Source organism: Gopherus flavomarginatus, chromosome 16 (assembly GCF_025201925.1).
Source record: "Gopherus flavomarginatus isolate rGopFla2 chromosome 16, rGopFla2.mat.asm, whole genome shotgun sequence".
Taxonomy (NCBI): domain Eukaryota; kingdom Metazoa; phylum Chordata; order Testudines; family Testudinidae; genus Gopherus; species Gopherus flavomarginatus.
In genome coordinates, this window is record NC_066632.1 from 19,283,233 (window position 1) to 19,308,774 (window position 25,542).

Here is a 25,542-nt window from a genome sequence, read left to right on the forward strand (position 1 = left end):
CAGCTGAGATCGACCAGCAGTGGTAGCGTAAACCTGCCTGTGAGAGTAACCACACATGGAAACAGTACTGGAGTCACACAAGTGATCAGATTAGCTGCAGAATGATAGGATTAGCAGCTGATGATTTGTTGTACCCTGTCTTGACCACGTATAACTGATCACCATATTTGGGGTCAGGAAGGCATTTTCCATCTGGTCAGACTGTCAGAGACGATAGGGGTTTTCACCTTCCTCTGAAGAATGGGGCACATGTCATTTGTAGGTTTAAATTAGCATAAATGGTGAATTCTCTGTAACAAAGTCTTTAAATCATTATTTGAAACTTCAGTAACTCAGCCAGAGCTTAGGGGTCTGTTACAGAAGTGGGTGGGCGAGATTCTGTGGCCTGAAACTTGCAGGAGGTCAGACTAGATGACCATGATGATCCTTTCTGACGTTCAAATCTATGAGTCGCTGCATCTTCATTGCATTCCTAGCTGGAGCATCTGCAGCACTTGACCTTCAACCCACCCTCCCCTAATTAGACAGTTGACGCAAGCTTAAAGCACCACTTTACTCCAGCTAGAGATTGTGTGTGGACAGGAGTTTGGTTAGGGGCAAAACTCAAGTTATTCCTTGAGCTAACACTGCAACGAAGCCAAGTCCATAGTAGAAACACATGTGCTATTTCAGTCATTACTATTCACCCCCCGCTGGGGGGCCACAAAAGCCTGTGTACAGAATCATGGTAACAAAGTATCCTGCATGAAGCAGCAGCAGCCTCTGAACCTGACCCCATGTTATAATCTAATTCCTCTGGGGAAAGGTTTCTAAGCTTCCTGCCTGCCAAGCCTGTATCCAGGCACCAGCATGATCCTGCCAGTCAGAGAGCCACAATCAAATATGGGTGAGGGGCAGAAAGCCATTCCATCTCCAGAATCCATTCCTGTTCGTGTGCAACACGGGTCCCCTCAGTCTGTTCATTCCTACATGCTGCACTTGACTGAATGAGAGGTGGCATTTTCCCACGGGCTGGAAGCTGCACAAACTACTTTTATTAGTACATCTGATGGGACAGGAGGCTCCCCTGGCAAACCCCTTTCGGTCTCAGTAAATAGAGAGTGTGGACTAATGGTTATGGTAAGGTAGAGGCAACCTGGACACTTGGCTTCTACTCTTGGCTCCAAGTAGTAATTTAAGGATACACATGCGTGAAGGAGACTTAATTACCAAAATCTGTGCCACCATTGTACAGGCTGTGGATTTTGTGGATACCTCTATGGTGGATACCTCTATGGCCCCCTGCATTGCAGTAGATGAGAGCTTTAATTGGCCATATAAGACCCTGCTGTTCCCACTGAAAGCTCTGGAGATGGTACCTGAGAACTGACAAGCTCTGTGTAGTTATCCTCTGAACAAACGAAAATTGCTATAGGTCATAATTAGTTTGCTTTCAAATTGGTCACGCACAAGCCAGCTTCTTGTTCCCGTCCAATGTGAAGCCCAAGTGCAGCCGTTCCTGCTTGCTCAGTTGGTGGTGAACATGTGGTAGAGAGTTGGCAGAAGGGCTCGAACTGGGCACCACACAGTGGCACAGTGTGCCTGTGCATCGCCCAGCCACTAGACTCTTCTCCAGAATCTTGGTTTTCATGCAGTCTCTGCACTTATGGCTGTGAATAAAACATGAGCACAGTATAACCAATGCAGAGCTGTCTAATCTGCTGGGAGCTTGGACCAATAGATCTGAGGGGTGAACGGCGCCATTCATCTCAGTGAGGTATTAATTCAGACATCCAGTGATGATCATTTAAATGTCAAAATGCTTAGCTATTACTCTGCTCTCGTAAGAAAGGAGAAGGCCAGTGAGTGCATGCGGGCGGGGGGCAGGGGGATCTTATAGATCTATACAATTTACTGTGGTCTTCTCATTTTGTATCACAAGTGGATGGTGTTTGGGAGATTCCCCCACTTGCCTGCAGAAGAGTGGATGCAGAAGGCTCAGTGAAAGGTAGGCTAAATTACCTGACTGCTCTTCTTTAAAAACTAGCCCCTCAGTTGTCTTAGCCTTGAAGCCTTCTATAAATATGAAATAATAATAAATGGATGGAATGTCTTAGGTGTATAAGGTACTTCATAAGAATGGACCAAATTCTGCTCTCATTTACACAGAAATCTGGAGTAACTCTATTCAAGTTAATGGAGTTATTCCAGATTTACACTGTGTGACTGAGATCAGAATACAGCCCAGCATTTCTGCCCAGAGAAAGTCACTCAGATGATGCACAGCGCAGCAATGCAAAAGCAGGGTGGTACTGGGTCACTGTCAGGAAGAAGGGTTCTGCAACTGAGAGACTTATGCAGCAATTGGTATAGCTGCACTGGTGCTGATCCCAAAGCAATGCATTGTGCCAGAGAGCGAGCATCTGTATAGCCCTGTGGTCTGGACATTCACCAATAGCAGGGCATCTAAAAGTTAGGCTATGTCTACACTACAGACAGGATTGACACTCTGAGGCCTTGGCTACACTACAGAGTTGCAGCGCCGGTGAGGGGGTTACAGCGCTGCAACTTAGGATGTGGCCACACTTACAAAGCACGGCCAGCGCTGCAACTCCCTGGTTGCAGCGCTGGCTGTACACCCGGTCGAGCCTCGGGTGTAGGGGATCCAGCGCTGGTGATCCAGCGCTGGTCAGCAAGTGTGGACACCCACCAGCGTTTTTATTGATCTCCTTGGCATAAGGAGGTATCCCAGCATACCTTAGAAGCCTCTCTGGTAATCATGCACACTCCACTGCCCTGGGCTCAGCTGACCCCTCCTTTAAATGCCCCGGGAATTTTAAAAATCCCCTTCCTGTTTGCTCAGCCAGGTGTGGAGTGCAATCAATCATTCAATCAATCAGCGACCATGCCTCCACGCCCCAGACGAGCCCCAGCATGGAACAATTCAGAGCTGCAGGACCTCATAAGTGTTTGGGGTGAGGAGGCTGTGCAAGCATAGCTGCGCTCCAGAAGGAGAAATTATGATCCCTATGGGCAGATATCGCAGTCCTTGATGAGAAGGGGCCATGAACGGGACGCATTGCAGTGCAGGGTCAAAATAAAAGAGCTGAGGAGTGCTTACTGCAAAGCCCGTGAGGGAAATCGCCGCTCAGGAGCTGCCCCCACGACCTGCCGTTTTTACAAGGAGCTGGATGCCATACTTGGGTGTGACCCCACTGCCAATCCGAGGACCACGATGGAGAGTTCACAGCAGGGAGAAGTGGGGGAGGGTGTAGAGGAAGGCGACAGTGAGGCTACTGGCGTGGAGGGAGACACCTCGGAGTCCCAGGACACATGCAGCCAGGAGCTCTTCTCAAGCCAGGAGGAGGCTAGCCAGTCGCAGCAGCTGGAAGTTGATGGTGAGGAAGAAACTGAGGATCGTGCTCGGGGTAAGCAGATTTGTATGTTTTGGGAGAGGAGGGTTTGGGTTATGGCTGCCTGCATGCATGCCTAAACGTGAAATAGCCCATTGATTTGCTCTATCACGTCTCTGTAATCTGCCTCGGTAATCTCTTGAAAAGTTGCAGCCAGAGCGTGCGCAATGTGCTTTCTCAAGTTGATCGGGAGAGCCACCGTGGTCCTTGTCCCGGTCAGGCTAACTCGTCCGATCCACTGTGCAGCGAGGGGTGGGGGGACCATGGCTGCACACAGGCAAGCTGCATAGGGGCCAGGGCGGAATCCACATTGCTGTAGAAGACCCTCCCTCTCTTCCCAGGTAACACGCAGCAGTGATATATCTGGCAGTAGGAAACCCTGTTGAGAATTTAGGGATACTTGAGTGCAGGGCTCCAGGTTCACGGTCCCCCCCCCCTTGCGCTCTGGTGTTCAACACCCCCCATCCCAGCATGTAGCTATCCCCGCGGTGCGCTCCGGTGTTCCCCCACCCTTCCCAGCAGGCAGCCAGCCCCACGGTGCGCTCCGGTGTTAAACCTCCCCCCTCTCAGCAGGCAGCCAGCCCCGTGGTGCGGTCCAGTGTTCCCCCACCCCCCTCCCAGCAGGCATCCAGCCCCGCGGTGCGCTCCGGTGTTCCCCCACCCTTCCCAGCAGGCAGCCAGCCCCGCGGTGCGCTCCGGTGCTCCCCCACCCTTCCCAGCAGGCAGCCAGCACAGCTGTGCGTTTCCCCCCCCCCTCACCAGCAGGACAGCATGAACACGCCCCCCCCCCCCCGCCAACAGCTCGCCACCTTCCTGTTCACTACTGTCCCCTGTGCAGAACACCAGCTACGTCCTGTACCCAGTGCAGATAAACCCCAGTGACCCATCGGTCAATTCCCCCTCCCAAGGGGAACTCGGGGGAGAAACACTCACCCCATTGCTCGCCATGACTTAGCTTCCCTGGCCTCTCTGTGTTATGTGAGGTATGTGAGAAGGATGCTACCAAAAGTCTAAAAAGTCCTTCACTGTGTGATAATAAACAATGTAGCCTCTGTGTATTACATGGTTCTATCTTTCTTTTTTCTAGTGACCTTGACTAATGCAGCCGGATCACCGGCCTCACGTAGATTGCAGAACTTGAGAAGAAATCCCAGAAAATCAAAAGAGGAATTGATCAAATCAGTTATGAATCACTACAGCAGAGAAAGTAGGAAGACACAGGAATGGAGAGAGAAGATGTATGAATGGAGACAGAAAATGCATGAATGGAGGCAAACAGAAAGCAGGAGAAAGGAATTGGCTGCCAAAAAAACCTCAAAGCAGATGATAAGCCTCCTGGCTCGCCAAACTGAGTCTTTCGAGTCTCTCGTAGCCATGCAGGCAGATATGTACCGTGGTAACCCACAGCCCTCCCAAAGCTCTCTTTCTTGTTCCCCAGTATTTCCACAAAACAACTTTCTCCAGTAGCCAGTTTCTTATTACCCCCAGCTGCCCCCAACACCTGTACGATCACCTACCAGCCCTGATAACAATAATTCTTACCCTGTGCACTCCACCCCCATTACCCTGCAGTATAGTAATCCTGAAGTGCAGCAGACATTGAACAGTAATCAAAATAGGACATATTCAAACCTCTGAATGTACAGTCCACCACCCTAACCCCCCTTGCCTTTTATGTACTGAACGTTGAATAAAGGATTTTATTTCTTTTTCACTAAGTTATATTATTGCAGGAAGTGGTAAATATTGTACCCCAAGGTAGAACAAAGCACAGCAAAGGTACCAAACATTACTGTTGGCTCTCAGCATCAAATTGCTCCCTTAAAGCATCCCTAATCCTTGAAGCCCTTTCCTGGGCCTCCCTAGTAGCCCTGCTCTCTGGCTGAGCAAATTCATCCTCTAGGCGTCGAACCTCGGAGGTCCATTCCTCACTGAATCTTTCACCCTTCCCTTCTCAAATATTATGGAGGGTACAGCACGCGGATATAACAGCGGAGATGCTGCTTTCCCCCAAATCTAGCTTCCCCATAAAGACAACGCCAGCGTGCTTTCAAACGGCCAAAAGCACACTCCACAGTCATTCTGCACCGGCTCGGCCTGTAGTTGAACCGGTCCTTGCTCCTGTCAAGCTTCCCTGTATACGGTTTCATGAGCCATGGCATTAAGGGGTAAGCGGGGTCTCCAAGGATCACAGTGGGCATTTCGACGTCCCCTACTGTGATCTTGCGGTCTGGGAAAAAAGTCCCGGCCCTCAGCCTCCTGAACAGGGAACTGTTCCAAAAGATGCGTGCATCGTGCACCTTTCCAGGCCATCCTGAGTAAATGTCAGTGAAACGCCCACGGTGATCCACAAGCGCTTGCAGAACCACGGAGAAATACGCCTTGCGATTAACGTACTCTGATGCCAGGTGGGGTGGTGACAGAATAGGAATATGCGTCCCATCTATTGCCCCTCCACAGTTAGGGAACCCCATTTCTGCAAAGCCATCCACAATGTCCTGCACGTTCCCAAGAGTCACAGTTCTTCTTAGCAGGGTGCGATTAATGGCTGTGCAAACTTGCATCAGCACCATTCCAACGGTGGACTTTCCCACTCCAAACTGGTTCGCCACCGATCGGAAGCTGTCTGGAGTTGCCAGCTTCCAGATTGCAATAGCCACCCGCTTCTCCACTGGCAGGGCAGCTCTCAATCTCGTGTCCCTGCGCCGCAGGGTAGGGGCGAGCTCAGCACACAGTGACATGAAAGCGGCTTTTCTCATCCGAAAGTTCTGCAGCCACTGCTCGTCATCCCAGGATTGCAGGACGATGTGATCCCACCACTGAGTGCTGGTTTCCCGAGCCCAAAGGCACCGTTCCACGGTGCTGAGCACGTCTGTTACTGCCACAAGCAATTGAGTGTCTTCAGCATCAGGCGATTCAATATCATCATCTGACTCCTCACTGTCATTTTGCAGCTGAAGGAATAGCTCCACTGCCATGCGTGATGTGCTGGCAACATTCATCAGCAAGGTCCTCAGCAGCTCAGGCTCCATTTGTAACAGAAATCTCAGAAATCGCGCTGTAGACTCACAATGCCGCCAAACTGCTCGGAATGTGTAGCAAAGCACCACGGGGCGTTGGAACAGGAAGCGGAAAGACCCGCACACTTCCTTCCCCTTCCCACAGGCCACAGCGCCAAAATGGGACGAGGTGCTCTGTGGGTTAGCTGCCCACAATGCACCACTCCCAACAGCGCTGCAAGGGCTGTAAATGTGGCCACACTGCAGCGCTGGTAACTGTAAGTGTGGCCACACTGCAGCGCTGGCCCTACACAGCTGTACGAACACAGCTGTAACTACCAGCGCTGCAAAACTGTAAGTGCAGCCATAACCTGAGAGTGAAGACCCACCAAATCAACAGCAGATTGCTCTCCAGTCAATTCCTGTACTCTATCCCCGAAGGGAACAGTAAGGTAAGTCGATGGGAGAGTTTCTCCCATGGACCCTTCGAGGCGCAGACCCAACGGTAACTCAGCCTAAGGTACGTCGACTCCAGCCACATTATCCATGTAGCTGGAGTTGCGCAGCATAGGTCGGCTTACCACGGTAGTGTAGACATAGCCTTAGACTCAGCGTTGCTTAAATCCCTAGAGTCAGAGGCTAAAATCCCAGCAATGGGCCTCACAAATGTGCAAGGTGGCTGCTGTGCTTCTGAGTGTAGTACTGCCTGCTGCCACAAGGCGGCTCCTGCTGGGGCTGCTCCAGATCCTCGAGGCTGCCAATAGGTGACCCTGCATAAACTCCAAGCAACAAAGGAGACAGAGGGGAGCAGACAGAGGTCCACTGGAAGGGGAGCCCAGGCCACCCCCTTGGTCCCTGACCAGAGCTGGGTGGTCTAATGGTGGAGCCCCTGCCCTGCAGGAATGACAAAGGTGCAGCCACCCAAACACAAGTGGCATTGTAATCCTGTGCGCCTGCTTGGCATCCACACTTTTGCAGTCCTTCCAGCACCCACAGGCATTGGGCACCCCCAGACCTCCATGGACAAGTCAGGGGCACCAGGCATCCCGAGACTGCTGGTACTTCCTGGGGAAGTGAAGATGTGGGAGGAGGGTGGGGTATGGGACTCCCAAAACTGCTGTGCCCTGGTGGGGATGGTGCTCTTCAGCCTGACCGCTTCTCTGGGTAAGAGAAGGGCAAGTGCGAGATGGGAAGAGTTCAGAACTGGGTGAAGGGCAATGTGGAGGGTAGGGGGGAAAGAGCATGGGGCTAAGTGTGGGGTAAACTCAGAGCTGGTGGCGGGACCACATGGAGGGAAGAGCTCAGGGTTGGGTGTGGAGCAGGAGGAACATGGGGTAGGGAGAGCACGGGGCAACGCTGGGGGAAGAACATGGGGCTGGCCAAACTGGAAGCTGAGTGGTGGGGCAACATGGGGGAAGAGTGTGGGGCAGAGATGGCGCAGGGCAATGTGTGGGAAGAGCTCAGAGCTGGGTGCAGGGCAGGGATAATTGGAAGCTGCTGTGAGGTGGCAGCATGAGAGTGCAGGACTGAGTGTGGGGGAATGGCAGCGGGAGCGGTCCCGGCAGGGTGCAGGGCAGGAATGGGGAAGAGCTCTGGGCCCCCTTCTTAGGGAAATTCAGGCTGTGCTCCTGGGAAAAGGCCCAGAGCAAGGAATACTTTTTATTTCTGCACATAGTCCCCATCTGCATTCACATAGTGCAGGTGGGGGAGTTCTCTGCTGCTTGCATTTTTTGTGGATTTAAAAAAAAAAGGAAAGGGGAGCCATGCAGTGGTAGGTATCAGGCAAGCAAGGGAGACTTCTGAGCATAGGGGTGGGGAGGGTTGGTTTTCTGACCTTGAGTGGCTGACAGCTGTGGGTGATTCTGAGCCTGGGTGTGTCAGGGAGACAAGGCAGCGCTGAGGGAGGTGGTTTTGAGCTGCAGAGAGATCAGGTAGGAAGAGGAAGGAGGAGAAGGATGTGGGGGAGGGGTGGTATTTCTCAGTAGCTGCAGGTTGTGTTGGAGAGAGCTCAGGAGACCTGATATGTTTGAACTGGGAGGATGGGTGAGGTTGGCAGGATTGAGTGCAGAGGGCAACCGGAGTTAATTGGTGAAGGAAGGAGGGGCAGGGGAGTTGGTGGGGAGTGGGGGAGAAATGGTGAGATAAGAGCTAGAGGGTAGAGGGAAGACTAGCACGAGAGTAGTGACAGAGAGATAAACAGCCTCTTCTCCCCCTGATCTGGTACAGTAGCACACCCCAATTTGCACTCTGGGTGCTGGGGATGCAAGAGGGCTGCCCACCCCAAGGAAAGGCTTCACCGCTGACTGAGTAATCAACACCTGAGACTCAAAGCACAGCTAAGTAAGCACCACAGAACTCCACCAGGATTTGCTCTGAAACCAGCAAGCCCCAACACTGTGTGCCAAAGCAGTCAAATGGCCTCAGAATCACACAGAACTGGGCCCCCGCTCACTGAAAAAGGCTAGTGAACCTCAGCAAGCCTTTCAATGCAACTAGTCTGTCTGCACTGGCGATGACACCTTAAATTTGGGTATTTGCCAAAAGGATTTTTCATGGCTCCCATTTTCACACACCCTGAAAAAAAAACCTGTGGAAATAGAAACGCTAAGCCTCTCACCAGGAAACAACTTCCCAGGAAGCCTGACTTGACTATAAAGTGACTGTCTCCCGCCATGTGTCTGTGCAGTGCCTAGCATAATCGGGCTCTAATCTCAGTTGCGACACTCTCGGTGCTACAGAAATACAAATAAGGTTAAAGAAATACCTTTATCATATAAGGGTTTCGCACAAATGCTAGCTCCAAGAAAGAAAACAACTCGCCATCTGCTGAAAAGCCCCCCTGGTGTGGATTTCACCTGTAGAAAAAACAGCTTTCCGTCTACAAACAGAACAGGCCAGAGTGTGTGTACAGAAGTCCCCACTGTAATCCCAGGACTGTAACAGTCTGAAAGAGGGAGTGGAGTTTACTCCAGCCAGTTTGCACTTTTGTTACTGGAAGGAAATGTGTTAAAAGAAGTTTGAACAATGGAGCCTCTTCCCACAGCCCCTTTAGAACTGCACTCTGCCTCTCTGCTCTGCACTGGAAAGAAAGCCCTTTTTATCCCTTCCCACTTGCCACGGGAGCAAATACAAGACTCCAGAAGAAGCAGTTCTGTACTGAGAAACAGAGCCCAAGGCATTTGGGAGGAAATAGGCAAGGAATGCCTTCAAAGATTACCTTTGACAGATGACCTTTGACACTGCTGTTCGGTGGCTTTGATCTCTGATGGCCTCCAAACTCTCAAGCATCCAGTGAAGAATTTCAACTGCAGTAAACTGTGCATTTGAATTCTGCTGTGAGGACTGGACTCCCTTGATCTTATCAAATACTCAGAGATTCACTGTCCAGAACCTTCAGAAGCACAGTCTGTGGGATCAGTCTCACCAGCCATAAGGGAACACTTAGGCCTTGCCTACACTGCCACTTTACAGCACTGCAACTTTCTCACTCGGGGTATGAAGAAACAACCCGCTGAGCACTGCAAGTTTCAGTGCTGTAAAGTGGCAGTGTAGACACTGCGGCAGTGCTCTAACGTTGCTAGTGAAGACATACCCTTAGAAAGAGGTTTTGTACCTTTGAATTTATAGCAAAAATCTCATTTGTGGATCTACTTGATAAACCAGTTAGGGCCACATTTTCAGAAGAGCTCAATTCCCATTTAGGCACCAAAATAAGTGGTTAGATTTTCAAGAGAGCCCATTCACAGTTGCTGAGCTCTTGAAAAATCTGGTCCATAGTAGAGCAACAATGCTAGAGCAGCGCCAAAGAACAGATTTTACAACACATTTGTGTGAAACAGGTCAATCAACTGTTAGCAAAGCAGATTGGCTCCAATTTCTCCTGGCAAGCATCCTTCTCCAACATCCTCATCACTCGCCTCAGAACCAGTCAGACTTCCAAGGAAAGATATGGATCACTAGGCACCAGCAGTGGTTCATCAATGGTCCTGCATTCAGTGACATCAGTTAGCACAGATCATCTGCACAAACCCAATAGGAGGTCGATTTCAAACTTCCTGTGCCAGAAGTTATTATGGCTCACAAATATGACTTCTATCCCTGCACGTTAATTTAGTCTCCTGTGCACAGAATGCCTCCTTGCATACATCACAGCCCAAAGGAGTACTTTCAACCAGGTCAATTGTGACTAGCCCTGTGAGATACACAGCAATGCCAGAGAAGGGAAGTCACAAATGCCAGCCATCCAGGAATAAACTTCCAGTAAGTGACAAATATCACTAATGAGGCAAATATTCTGAGCCTTGCTGCAAAATCTTACACTGAATAACATGCACCTAGTCCCACTCCTGGGAACCTGTCTTTCATACCCTACATCCATTATGGCTCACATCATGCCATGTACACATCCAGTGATCACTCCAGCAGCACAACCACGTCTGATAGGAAAAGCTGGCTCAAAAATGACAGACCATTCAGCAAAGTGTCACATCCTCTTGGGTCATTTTATTTGAGTCTGGCTGAGGCTACATGCCAACCTCCAGGGCTCTTATTTCACACTTGTGTGTTTGTGGCTCCCGAGCTGAAGGAGCACAATGTCTGCAAGTTTGAGATTGCTGGGTAGGGATATGCACATATTTCAATTTAGTGTTGCTATGAAATGTAAGCAAAAATTTTGTATGGGGCACAGACTATTGGGCAATGTGGCTTGCTCAACTAGCCAGTGAGCTAAGAATAGAAGCTAGCTATGAAAAAAACCTGCCAGGATTGGCAGCTATTTTAGGCACATTTGGCTCGTGGGACACAATGACATAACAGGACATAAGGAGGAAGCAGTATGTGACACATCTGTAACCTCACTAAGAGCCATGGATAGGCTTAGGCACTTAGGTGGAGCTATTGCCACTGTGTGTGCTCCTCAGACACAGAAGCATTGCAGGGACTGGGTCTGGGATGTGCTGTGACAGCCTGTCACCGTAGGACCAGCCCTTCCTATAGGAGGGAACCATGGCCTGGATCTGAGACCATGTCTACGCTACAGGAAGTAAATCAGCACAGCTACAGTGCTGCAGTTATGCCAACATAACAGTCCATCCTAGACACAACCTACAGCAATGGAAGGGGATTTTCCATCACTGCAGAAACGCACCTTCCCAAGCGATGGTAGCTAGGTCAACAAAAGCATTCTTCCATCTACTTAGCTGTGTCTACACCTGGACATGCCAGGATTTTTCACACCCCTGAGTGCCGTAAGTATTTCGACCGAAATGTTAAGTGTAGACTAGGCCTGACCCTGGTTGATTTCAGGGAAAGATCCAGCACTGGATTCCAGGCACAGGAGAAATCAGTGAAGGACACAGGGGCTAAGTCCCACCAACGAGAGACTCTCCATTACTGCATTAGACACACACAACACCCTTCTAGCAAACCCTTTTCTCCCACAGCACAATGAACAAAAGCAGCAGGAGGTGAGGGGGGAAATGGGTGGGGGCCGGGGAAGGGAAACTGTAGCTCTTCAATGCAGCACCACAACATGCACTCATGACAGGAAGGGGCTAGCCGTGCCCATACCAGGATAACAAACACAGGGCCTTCAGGCTTGATCCAGCCCCAAGGCCCTTCCTTCCAACCCCCAACTCATCCCATGAGTTTCCAAGGGACCCAACCCACAGCCTTTATGGCTCTGGGTGGAGGCCACTGAGCCACCATCCCTCCCCCCAGCTGTCAAGTAGCCACGTTTCAGTCACCCAGCTCTGCCCCAGCACCCCCACCTCCCTGCCATCACTGAGCCTGCAGACTTGGGCTCCTGCTGTCCCCTGTGTAAGGAAATGAGGGATATTCCTCCAAAGAGGGAGGGAGGAAGAGAAGAGAAGAGACAATTCCCAAAGATGGGCGGGGAGCGTAGGGGGAGAAAAGAGAGGAACTGTTGAGGAAGAATATCACACGGGTGTGGGGAAAGGGGGCCTCTAACTAGGCGGAAGAAGAGAGGGATCTTACAAGCATTTACTCTAACAGCATCTGTAACTATGAGAACCTGGCTGCAGCAGGACAAACCCACACCGTTAGCCTCTTGCCAGCTCTTTGTTCCCCAGCTCAGAGAAAGGGCCATACAGTCCTCCCCACAGAACGAGTTAGACACATCAGGTCCGCAGCATGTTCAGTGCAGCAGCCCCACAGTGCAGTCTTGGGAGGGACAGCTAACGACATGCTGGACTGGCAGCCTCTAGCCCCTCAGAGGACTCTTTCCCACTGAAGGGGCAGAGCTAGCAGGGCGCTCCCCACTGCCTTTCCAGCTCTCTTTGGAGGGCACAGCTTTCCAGAACCAAAGTTGCGAGTGCAGCAGCAGCACCAGTGCCAATCCCATCCCAGCCCCAGGGGGAGCCAAGGCAGAGCAGGGAGATGCGTATGCTTAACTTTCAACATTGACTTCAGTGGGCCCTTTCACAGACTTGATCGGTGCTGTGAGGTGCACTGCTCAGACTCTGCAGCCAGCCCAAATAAACCCAACTATCTTGGGATTCACACTTGTGTCTAGATTTTAAGGGTCCTTTGCCTCAGGTAGCCTGAAATAATGTGGTCTCTGCTTTTCCTATGGCATTCCCAACACCTAAGAACTGGAAGTCCATAACAAGATTGGATCTCTCTTTATTTCATTTACTCCTTGAAGTATTAACAGAACTAGTGGATAACAACACAAGTACACAGACACTGCCACCTGCACACACCTTTGTCATGTGTGCACTAAGCACGAGTGGACACATCTGATTTAACTCCATAACCATGTGGAATTACACACACACACACGCACATAATTCTAGACAGTTCTGCCAATAACAGGCTTTAGTGGCAGAAGAAAAATAGAACTGATTAAGTTATTTATTATCTGTATTACAGTAGCAGCGAGCAGCCCTTGTCATGGATAGGAACCCACTGTGCTGGATGCTGTATGAACACAGAAAAGAGTTACTGACCCAGAGAGCTTGGTCTGTCTGTCCCTTCCACTCCCTATATGAGCAGCTTCCATACTGATGGCAGGAATAGGGAATTTGATGGATCAGTCAGCAGAGAGCACTGCATGAGAATTATGGCAGCAGCACGTAGCTGAAATTCCCTTGCCAGTGGTTGTTGAAGGGATGAGTATCTCACCCTATACATAATATTCAACCAGAAAATTTGGAAAGGGGTTGGTTGGACTGGACATATCACCTAGAACTGGGCCCAGTAGTAAATCACCCACTATTACTCAGATGGGTCACTGAGCCAGTTCCTAAAGCCACTGGTAGCTCATTAACTTGAGAAATGTCCCCTTCACCTAGACACGAAAGTACAGACCTGACCCGAGTGCACCCCAAAGGAGAGCACTTCTGGGCAAAAATTAGGTCCTGTTTGGTTTGGATGGACTTTGATGTCAGAGGCCGCAGTAGCTGGGGAACATGGCTTCTCAGGGGAAGGCTAGAGCTGGGAGTTAGGTTAAAGGACAAGCTGCTCTCTAGCCCGCTCCACAAAAGAAGAGAGGACGGATTGTTTTGTTTTAAACTGTAATTCAGATGGTTTTAGCAAACAATCCCTCAGGCAGAAGAAACCTGCATGGAGAGCTGGAGGCCATAGCAGAGAGCTGGAACTGACAACCAGTTTTAAAAGCCAAGACTGGCCCTCTTACCGGCTCCATCCTAGCATGAAGAATGCAGGAACTGCACCATGCAACTGTGGTTCACCCAAAATGAACTCTGCTCAGCTCAGAACTTGCAAGACCTTCAGAAGGAGCCCATTAGGTCGTAGATGGCATCAACTCTGTCCAGCTTGTGGGGCAATGGACAGAGCTCCTACCTTTACAGTTCCTGAGCGGAGATGTCAAAACAGACACAGGGCAATGCAATGTGCCCAAATAGACTCCAGGGCGGTACAGCATCCACAACCTGCCCTGCTGTACAACCCCTGGTGATACCTGCCCAAGAGGCCATCTTTACTGGACATCCTCCTGCCTCATGAGACCTCTCCAAACAATTGTGCATACTCCTGCTCTACATCCATTACAATAGCTCCCTCCATGAGGCAACTGATTTTCATTGACCCTTTGAATGGCCACTTAAGACAATTAAAGCTAGAAGAAAGGTCCAATGGCAGAAACAGTCATTATGGGGGTACCACTTGGAAATAACCAATTTGTTGACAGGTCTGTAAATATCCCTCCTCGAAACACCACCAGATGACACACTCCACATCCGAGTTCCCTTCTAGTCAGAGAGGGAGATAGGTGACTAGCCCAGCAGAGTAAAGCAGAGCCAGCCAGAGGTTCCTCACAGCTGGAAGATTCAGCACCACAAACCATCCAGCACTGATTCTAACAACTCATTTCCATGTTAAACACTAGGATGAGGAAATTATTCTACTCTGATCTTGCAACCAAGATTCTGCCAGGATAGGGGCCACAGTTTGTACGCTCTTCAGGGCTAGGACCATGTTTGTGAAGTGCCAGTGCAAACACGTGGTGCTGAATAGCTACAACCAATAAGTGCTAGATGGCTTAAAGTTTGAAAACTAAAAGCCACATCACATCAGCTCCTCAAATAAAGCAGCTTTTGCTGGGAGCCCAGTGCTCCCAAAATACTGAGGTGTGTTAATCTTCACCTTCTCTGATGAAATAAATAACAATCTCTTGGAATTTTGAAACCAGTGCAAATGCCCAACTCCCCCTCTACAAGTATGTACAGCTCCCATGACTGCATCCAATAGGAGTTACTCTCATGAGAGCCATCAGGCCCCTGGATATTTACTCTTTCTAAAACATTGTAAACACAGACTCCCAACTGCATTACACCCACTCAGTGTCCTCCCCAGCTCCACCCATTCATTCAATCTCTCTCTTTCTTCCCCAGCTCCCTCATCTCCTCCTAGAATTCATACTCTTTCCCTCAAAAGTCTCTGGGCCTGATTTGCTCTTATCCTGCACCATGTGCGATCATTTACACCAGTGCAAAGCAACTGCAGATTGGGTGCAAGACACCACCAAGTCAGAGCACCTCATCCCAAAGGTGACTGCACACTTTGTATTGTTCTTAGCGCTCATTAGGTATCTGAAAACATCTCAGTATAACTGTGCAATGCAATTGATTTGCAGGACAGTGATAAGTTTTACTTTAAACATTATGTAGAGGAGCAGGGGGTAAGAGGACACTCTACATTAAAGCAAATTCTCATGTGCTCAAGTTTGACAAGTCTGTTGCTCCAGGTACAAATGTTCTCTATAGAGTCCATCTTTGTGGGAAGCTGCATCAAGTAAAGCCGAACCTATTTTGCAGTGTATGTCTGTGCAGCACCCAGCACACTGGGAGTCCCTAGACACTACTGGGGCACCCATAATAACAGCAATATACAGGAAAGGAAAAAAAGACCCTTGGACAGCATTTTTATTAATATGAATGTGCATTATAGTAGCATCTAGAGGCTCCAGCCGAGATCGGTGTCCCACTGTGCCAGGTGATCCATAGGCAGCATGAGAGATACACAGTTAGTTGACAAGACAGGCGGAACAAAGGAGGGAGAGAGAGATAATTGTGCCTGTGGATAAATGATGGTGCCCAGCCTCCCTAACCCCCTTAACAAACGAGGATTAAAGACAGATCAGAAACCAGCTGGAGAAGTTGTGAGGCTTCATCACTAATCATCCAATTGCATCAGTCCTGCCTCTCCCCCTTCTAACAACTAGCACTAGGCCAGGTCCTCCAGTGATAACGCTGCTTAGGAGCATCTGGTGTTGGATCCCAGCACCCATGGGGAGGAGAATTCGGGGAGAAAGAATCTGCAGGACTATGGCTTGGTGTCAGAGGGGCAGCACAAGTGCAACACATGGTACTGCACTTCCATCCTCTTAGCCCTCGTCCAGACTAACCCGCGGCATCGGCGGGTTAAAATCGATTGCTCGGGGATCGATATATCGCGTCTAGTCTGGACGCGGTGTATCGATCCCCGAGCGCGCTTACATCGATTCCGGAACTCCATCAATCCGAACGGAGTTCCGGAATCGACGCGGAGAGCCGCGGACATCGATGCCGCGCCGTCCAGACTGGTGAGTACCTCGATTTTAGAAATTCGACTTCAGCTACGTTATTCTCGTAGCTGAAGTTGCGTATCTAAAATCGATTTTAATTCCTAGTCTGGACGTGGCCTGAGTGACTTATTTACTGGTACTTCTGCCTCACCAGAGCAGAACAGAACAGCCAGAGCAGACGCTGTCTCCAAACCCAATCTGCCAAGGGTTAACTTGCTCATGGTCAGCACCAACCCTCCTAGATGTGCTTAGGAATTTTCCAAGGCCAATTAACAGCTTTCCACCTGCGTTCCAGCTACTATTTATAACATGAATAATGGAACAAGGAGCCACTCAAGCATACCAGCTCCATTTGTTATGGCTAAACTTCAACCTCAGAGGTTGTGTCCTGCTTAGTAAACAGTAGACTCGAGTGCTCCCAATGCACCTTCACTGTGGGTCTAGCAACTGTTAGAGAAGGCACTGCTGGGAAGTCTGGGAGATCAGTCCCCAGAGGTGTGCAAGCTCTCAGTTAAGGTAGAAATAGTGACACAGCAGCCAGCCTCTACCTGCCCCAAGGAACTCAGCTCTGCTCTCCTCCATGGACTCTCATTTCTGCCTCTGCATTCCCATGAAGGAACTGTTTTCTCACTCACCTGCTAGGTCCTGTCTTTTCCACCAGGTCTACACTAGGAAATTAGGTCAGTGTAACTATGTCGCTCAGGAGGGTGAAAAATCCACCCCCCGAGCAACTCATTAAACCGACCTAACCCCCAGTGTAGACAGCACTAAACTGACAGGAGAATTCTCCCATCAACATAGCTACCGCCTTACGGGAAAGTGGATTAACTATGCCAATGGAAGAAGCTCTCCCATCAGTGTAAAATAGATAGTGTTTTCACTGAAGCGCTACAGCGACCCCACTGCAGCATTTTAAGCTTAGACCTGCCCATGAGTTTAAGCTCTTTTAGGAAGGGATTATTGTTTGCTATAGGTTTATATGGTGCGTAGCAGAATGGGTCCTAAAATGGCTAGTCTCTAGGTGCTACCACTATATAACTATTAAATAGGCAGGATCCTAATCCCATTTCTCTGCACTTGGTTGAACAGAAAAGAAGTTTGTAGTTAAAAACAAAATGCAAAGCTCTTTCCCCTAAGTATTAGAGCAGGGGTAGGCAACCCATGGCACGGGTGCCGAAGGTGGCACGCGAGCTGATTTTCAGTGGCACTCACACTGCCCAGGTCCTGGCCACCAGTTCAGAGGGCTCTGCATTTTAATTTAATTTTAAATGGAGCTTCTTAAACATTTTAAAAACCTTATTTACTTTACATACAACAGTAATTTAGTTACATATTATAGACTTACAGAAAGAGACCTTCTAAAAACGTTACAATGTATTACTGGGACATGAAACCTTATATTACAGTGAATAAATGAAGACTTGGCACACCATGTCTGAAAGGTCGCCGATCCCTGTATTAGAATCACAGGAGACATTCACAGACACTGCCCCCAGCTAGTGTCCTTGACACTTCCTCTGAGGGCTGCATGTCCCCGGGATGGTTTCCCTCCCCACTACCCCAAACAATACACATACAAACTATAGCCTTCCTAGAGTGACAGAGAACTGACACACTCAGACTCCGGGCCCAGCTGCCACTGGACCTCCTACCTATTAGCAGCAGATTCATCCAGCACTTTTTCATTGTCGTTGCTGATTTTCCACCCCATTCCAACAGCATTCAAGTCATAGAATAGCTGTGGGTGCAGGGATAATGTCACGGCAGCTCAAGAGTGGCACCAGGGTGGAACCACCACTTTTACCTTGTGTCCTGTAGTTTTAGAGGGCTTTGGCACTCTAACGCTATGGCTGCCAACTGGATATGGCACATCCAACAGCTTAGCTTCTGGGTCCTCTTTATTGTTTTGGATGGGACTATAAGTGAGACGGGCACTGAGCTGCCCTGTGCTCCTTCCGCACAGGAGGCCAGTCAAACCCATTGTGAGGAAAGCTGAAAACGCAGAACTGGATGTAATATGGCGGCTTTGAATCCCTTTGACTCTTCAGTCAAAGGCAGCCGCGCATTCTGAGGCAGGGCCACCCAGCTGTGATGAGGCTTTTCAGACTCAGCCAGGCCATGAAATTCTCATTCAGCTTTTGCTCACTTTCCCATGGTAACCGACTGCATGAGAAACACAGCAAAGATGGGGTTAATATGCACACAACAAACAAGGCCTGTGACAGGAAAAGAGGCATCTGGGTCAGGACTTCAGGGAATACAGCAAGATAATGAAACACAGACACTCTGCTCTGAACACAATTGCTCACAGGACTGACTCACCTACCCATTCTGCACTGGCTGGCTCCCCTTCTTATTCCCTGAGGCTGGAGCTGAACTGAACACTACACAGTGATGGGGTGGCAGAGCTCAGAACAGAGACTAGCCGCATGGCCAGAGGCAGAGGAGCCCTGTCCAGGCTGGGGAAAGAAATGGGTAACAAATCAGATCAGAAAAACAAGTCTTGGGACAAGTGGAGTGGACAATTCCAGGCCCTGCATGCGGAGAGTCAGGGTGGTAAGGGATCGCAGGAGCTAGAAATGAAACAAGAGTCTTAAGTGGCCAAGACTGACCCCACTGCAAGGGCAGGCTCTTGCTCCCCGAGAGGGGAACAGCATCAGTACAGCATCTCACATCAGAATTTGGGCAAAAATCCAGCGCTCACCAAGCTGAACATGTCTCACCTCATGGCCCAATCTGCACTGGATCAGAGGAGAGACGCATTCCCTGCCCTCTACACAGAGCAGAACAAGGGGACACAAATGGTAGTGTGTGAGTGAGTAAGTGAAAGCTGCTGGAATGCACATTCCACAGTGGTGGGAGGCTGAGGGTGTAGCAGGGAAGGCAACCAACAGGAGGTAACCAGACTGACAAGAGGCATGGAGCTGCTTTATCTTGCACTCTGCAATGCTGCCAACTCATGATTTTATTCATAAGACTCATGGGTTATGGAGTTCCTCCTAAAGCCCTATGCCGGATTCATGGGGTTACATGGGAATCTCAACTTTCATTTAAAAAAAAAAGTGTTTCTAGCCCTCCTGGCTACAGGAAAAAGCTTGGGAGCATGCACCCCAAAGGTTCCAGTATTTTAAAAAAAATCTCATGATTTTTGGAGCCTGACTAATGATGTGTGAATTCTTGGGATGGTAATCACATCCTCCTGTGACTCTCTTTGTGCTCCACTCTCAAGGGAGTAAATTACCCAGCTTTCACTCATGCCAACTAACCAATAAGCGATTAGCAGTGCCATTCACATCCCCACAGACATTACCACAAGCACTGGACTTGAGTCATCTAGCACCAAATGGCTTTGACTAGAACAACTTCAGCTCCTTGATGGAGACAAGACCAAGCTCCCCGTATCAGACACGAATACAGGGTTTTATTTTAAGCCACAGACTTTCTGAAATGTAAATATACAATTGAGAGCCAAAAATCCAAGCACTGAGGCCTGTGCTCTAGCAACAAATCTGATCTGAATTCCCAGTCTCCACAAAAAGCAAAATACAAATCCAGACCCACAAGCTCATGTGAGCAGAGAAGACTCATTATTAAGGGCTTAGCTACACTTACAGCACTGCAGCTGTAGCGCTTAGTGAAGATGCTACCTAAATACCAAGCGTAGGTACTCCACCTCCCCAAAAGGCATCAGCTATGTCACTGACAAAACACTGTCTATACTTGGGGTTAAGTCAGTATAACTGTGTCGCTCAGGGGTGTTGAGTTCCAGACTCCTGAGTGACATAGTTATACTGACATAATTCGGTAGTGCAGACCAAGTCCAGGTCTGGATACTAGTTCAGATATTATTATGTAGTATCTATATTCCAGAACCACTAAAAGGCTCCAGAGCAGGTCAGGACTCCACTCTGCTGGGCACTGTGCAAGCACACAGTAAGAGACAGTCCCTGCCCTGGAGAGCTTCCAGTCTAAAGTCAGGCAAGATGCAACAAGCTGGTGTAAGAAACAAGCGGAAAGAGTGTGCACACGCATGCACATGCATGGCCCCCAACCCCACCCAACGATAAGAAAGCCAGGAACATGTGGCTGCATGGAATGGCTTTGTGCCCTTTTCACAGTTGAAGCTTGTAAGATATTAACCAACAGGAGATATTAACAAGGTCAGAAATCCCTGCTGATAAGATCTAAACTGCCTTGACCCGTTTCCCCAGATTCAAACTGAAGCCCCAAACCTTTTCTGACATGCAAACTATCTGACTGCTGTTTTGTTTTCACTCTCTCTTGCTTCCTACTCACATCAGGCAGCTGAATAGGAAATGCTGAAATCCCAGGAGTGGCTCAGCCCAAATCAGGAAGTACTGGAGATCTTCCAAGAAAGCCTGCGGTTTCCAGGCCGAAGAGCTCTGCACACATCTGGTCATAAGCATCACATTTTTATCTCCACAGAACTTGAGCCCCACCCTTCCCTGCCCAGGCCCAGAAATAAAGTACACAGCTGGGACTAGAGGGAAAGCACACCTGAAGGGCAGTCACTGCACGCTTTATACAGTAGGACAGTCAGGAAGAAATCTACCTACAGTATGTTCAGTTGCCCAGTGCTGCCACATCCCCCAGATGCTTGGGACAGCAGGGTCTCTGGTTCTCCCAAACGCAGAGAAGGGCACATATGCAGTGATGTTAATTTCAGATATTTCTAAATCCCCAGATTGGTGACTGGGTGGGAGGTCCGAAGAAGCACTGCTCCCTCTTGGGATGATGCCCCTTCCATCCCAGGCAGCCAGTGCCTCTGACTTTAGCACATGGCATTGGGGTTTCAGCTCTCAGAGAAGATGCTGCATGTGCTAAGATGCGAGCTCTTAACAGTAACACAGTACACTGAAGCCCAGGGGGTGCCCAGTGCTAGCTCTAGTCCCTTCCTTCCTCTGCGCCAAGCACACTGGGCAGATTTAGATCTCTAAATAAAGTGGCCCCTATTTTTGCCCAGCACACACACCTGAGCCAAACCTCGCCCAGATGGCACAGCATCACCATTTCTGCCGAAGGCCCTGAATATAGCTTAGTTACAGGGCTGGGCAGAGTATCCATCCAAATCCCCCATTCTGCACATTAAAGCCATGCTAACGTGGGAAGGGCAGGAAGCTCCGTTCTTCTGGAGCATCAGCAGTGTCAAACAGAGCAAGATCTGGATGTCCAGGGCACTACAGTGACATTTCTGTTCCCAAGACAGAGCCAAACACACCTCCTATGATAAGGGTATCACCAATACTGCCCACTAGTCAGCTCCAAACACCCATAAAGACCCAGCCTGGTACCTCATCAAGATTCAAACATGGCTACAAATGGCCATTTATGGAGGCTCTGAGGTACTGTATACTACTTATGTCCCTTTTTGTACAAAATATCACAGTAGCATCTCAGCCAAAGCCTCCAAGGAAGGTAACATATGACTTTGCAGTGTTGCCTACTCTTGCAATTTTATCGTGAGCTGCATGATAGCTCAGGTTTTTCCTTAAAACTCTGGTAGTCAAACAATTAGGTGAGAATCTCAGCTTTCATTTAAAAAAAAAAGTGCAAGTTTCTAACCCTCATAGTTGTTGTAGAAACACTTGAAAATATGATTCCTGCAGGCTAAAAAATAAAAATAAAAAAGACGGCAAATAAAGAGACCCAAGTTTATTTTTTTTTTAAATAATGATTTTTAAGGTACTCTTGATTTGGGTGGGCCCTTAGTTTGAATATTTGAGTTGGCAATATTTGTGCAGTTTGTGAACTGCCTTAAGGCTTGGCTACATGGGGACACTCAGGAAAGTTAAAATGAATTAACTAAAGCTGTGAAGTTAAAGCACATTAACTCCTGTGTGGATGTTCTCATTCAGAAGTGGCGTTAGTTCACTGCAGCATTATCCAGAGGTTTAATTCACTTTAACATCACAGCTTATAGGTTCATAGATTCTAAGGCCAGAAGGGCCCACTGTGACCTCTAGTCTCACCTCCTGGATAACACAGGCCATAGAACTTCCCCAAAATAATTCCTAGAGCAGATCTTTAACATCTATTCTTGATTCCAAGCTTAATTTGTTTTAACTTTCCTGAGTGTCCTGTACAGACAAGCCTTGGAGTTATCCACTCTCTAGATCCAGAATATCCAGGAAGGTGATAAAGATGAACTGGGCTCACTTGGATACTCCTTAACCTGGACATCCCCTTACATCTATGTCTAATGCAGCTTCCTGCCAGGACTACAAACATCACCCTCCTGTTAATGGCATAAGAATCTTGTTTGAACACCATGAGATGCCATCACAGACACAATCCCCAGCACATATCTAACACCAAGATAGCAATGCAACAGTCTACCACAGAACCAGAGAGTGGACATGACACTCACCACACACTGTATCTCAGAACAACAAAACCCCCAGACTTAAACTCACATTAGCATCATGCAGGATGGGACTGGATGATTTTGCAGTAGCCTACATAAGATACCAACCAACTTCACCTGAGGAAGACACAGGCCTTGCATGGTGTGAGTGCTCTGGAGGACATAAGCAGAGCTAACTAATCTCCACAAGGCCTACTCCTTCATTTCCAGATGGGTTAAACATCCTGCTTGCCTTAGACTGGATTCCTCAAATTACACCCCAATGTTTTGCTTTGCAGAGACTTGATGCCTGCACCTCCCTGGACAGCCACCTGCGAAGGGACCTCCTGTTGCCATGGCTTGGAGAACTCCTGCTCTGCGCAGGCAAAGCAGAGGACTCATTCTCCCTAGGGGAACCATCACTTCTATCCATGTAAGGCACTGGGCTCGTCATTATACCAGCAGCCCTGAGAGTCATGGCAGGGTACACACCCCAACCAGACAGACTGCTCTTGGGAAGAGAAAGTTTGTCCCATTTCCATGAGCACCCAGCTGCTCCGTCTCTGAACATGGGACCCAGGGAATCCCACCTCTCAGCTGCTTAAGACCTCCCTCTCAAGCCGAGGGGGGAAGAGGAGGCGTGAGGAGGAAATCCCTGCGGCTGGTTCACTAAGTCCATTGCATGTCGCAGGGCCTAGTCATGTGGGCAGATGCAAAAATAGCTCCATCTCCTTTCTCATTTCCCTTTTCTCTGCATCCCAAGCCAGGGCGCTGCCCTCCCCGCTCTGCTGGCGCAGCGAGCTCTGACCCCGAGCGAGGTGCCACAAGGGTTCTCTGCACCCGGCCCTGCCCGAGGGACAGGCGGGGATCACTTACTCTGGCTGGAGGCGCCGCTCCCTTGGGCCAAGCTCACACTCGCTTCTCCTCCTTTAATTCCATCTGGGGAGAAAACAGAATCCGACTCGTAAATGGTGTTGAGCATCTGGTGTAGCCCTGGCATGGAGCCTGCTGCCGGAGCCCAGGCCGGGGGTCAGAGGGGCAACTCAGCCATCTCCAGCCAAGGCAGCGGGCGTCAGAGCCGGGCTCGGCCGCTCTCGCATCCAGGCAGCTGCTTCCTGCCGGCTGCTCCTTCAGCTGGAGGAGGGGCAGGGCGCAGGGGCTTCCCTCGGTGCCATGATCTCAGCCCCGCCGCTCAGGCGGCCCGCGGCAGCTCTCAGGAGCCAGCGAGAAGCTGAGCGCCGCCCATCCCCGTGCGCTCCGGCTGCAGCCTGTCCGCTCCGGGCTCTCCGTGGCCGATACACCTGCGGCGGCCTCCCCAGCCCAGGCCAGGCGCACAAATAGCTCGGGGAGGGGCTCGCCCCGAAATAGCCCGAGCGCAGGAGCCGGCCTCCGAGCGGGGCACGGAAAAAGTTGCATTGTTTGCGAAGGGCGCTCCTGATTGGCCGGGCCGCAGCCAATGGCGAGCGAGCCAGGAAAGTTTGCAATTGAAGTCGGGCGAGCTCCATCCGCAGAGAGCGCTCGGGCCGCGGGCTGGGTCGGGCTGCAGAGCTCGCTCCCACCTGCCCGGCCGGGGCTCCGGAGGGCTCGCTCCGCAGCTGCCCCTTCGCCGCGGCTCGCACTGGCTGTTTGGAGGGGGCTGCAGCGAGATGGCCCCCGCCCGCCTGGCAGGGCTCCTACTCCGCATCCACATTGTGCAAGACAGGCGCGGCTCTGATGCAACATCCCCCGAGGATCTGCGGGGAGCGCAGGGCGCTCACACAGCAGGGCCGGGGTACATCCGGATTAATTCCGGTGCCCCGGCGAAAGGCACCAGAGATGAGCTCCGACGCTGGCCCTCGTCCAGCGGCAGCCACCTTTAAGTGTCCTTTGGGGGTGGACAGTGTTACGCTCAGAGGGGAACAGCAGGTCAGGATCTAGCTCTGAGCAGGCAACTGTGCTTTCCAGGCCTGGCAAGTCTCACAATGGTATGACAAGTCTCAGGTTAGCTGGTGTTTTCTGAAAACCTCAGCTCCTGGAGTTAGGTAATTACCTGGCCTCTCCACCCTGCTTCTAGGTGTGCGTGTGTGTCTGTAAAGTAACTTTCCGTTGGTCATACTTGCACAGCAAAGCTTAAAAACAGGAGCTCCTAAAGCAGGGGTCGGAAACCTTTCAGAAGTGCTGTGCCAAGTCTTCATTTATTCACTGTAATTTAAGGTTTCGCGTGCCAGTAATACATTTTAACGTTTTTAGAAGGTCTCTTTCTATAAGTCTATAATATATAACTAAACTGTTGTTGTATGTAAAATAAATAAGGTTTTCAAAGTGTTTTAAGAAGCTTAATTTAAAATTAAGTTAAAATGCAGAGCTCCCCGGACCAGTGGGCAGGACCTGGGCAGTGTGAGTGCTGCTGAAAATCAACTTGTGTGCCACCTTCGGCACATATGCCATAGGTTGCCTAACTCTGTCCTAAAGGTTCAACCTCTAGAAGGCAAATAAAATAATCCAACGTGTTTTTGAATTTTTGGAGGCCCAACTCATCATAACTTTTGAGCTCTAGAAACTTGCAGTATTGAATCACTACAGCCAAAGAGCAACCTGGAAGATTAGTAACCTTTCTCCCAGGTACTACAGAAAATGAGCCACTCAGGCACTAGTTGCAGGAACTGGGGAAATCTGGGCAGAACTATTAGAAGGCACTACTATGTGTTTCCAAAGTCACTCCTTCCCCATGAGTGAGAAGATCTTCTCTCAACTATTATTATT

At 49.7% G+C, this 25,542-nt stretch overlaps 2 protein-coding genes across 9 annotated transcripts in view; one reads left to right on the forward strand and one right to left on the reverse strand.

The window, feature by feature from the left end:
- The window catches only part of HDAC7 (histone deacetylase 7), a 260,685-nt gene that overhangs the window by 121,607 nt on the left and 113,536 nt on the right, over positions 1-25,542 (reverse strand). For 2 of the 8 annotated variants that reach the window (XM_050925794.1, XM_050925795.1), the window contains exon 2: positions 23,677-23,739. The exons of 2 other annotated variants lie outside the window; for them this stretch is intronic. In XM_050925794.1, the coding sequence (XP_050781751.1) occupies positions 23,677-23,739 (63 nt within the window). Of the gene's footprint in view, positions 1-23,676; positions 24,169-25,542 lie in introns of those variants that run through there. 4 more of the 8 variants (XM_050925793.1, XM_050925791.1, XM_050925799.1 and 1 more) reach the window with 2 other exon arrangements.
- Positions 2,973-4,908, forward strand: LOC127035715 (zinc finger and SCAN domain-containing protein 29-like). The gene is made up of 2 exons (XM_050925990.1): positions 2,973-3,407; positions 4,480-4,908. The coding sequence occupies exons 1-2, from the start codon at positions 3,032-3,034 to the stop codon at positions 4,857-4,859; spliced, it is 756 nt and encodes a 251-aa protein (XP_050781947.1). The 5' UTR covers positions 2,973-3,031; the 3' UTR covers positions 4,860-4,908.

Coding starts and splice junctions, on each gene's coding strand:
- LOC127035715 (XM_050925990.1), top strand. CDS start 3,032: ATGAGAAGGGGCCATGAACGGGACGCATTGCAGTGCAGGGTCAAAATA. Junction 3,408..4,479: donor AACTGAGGATCGTGCTCGGG/GTAAGCAGATTT, acceptor TCTTTTTTCTAG/TGACCTTGACTAATGCAGCC.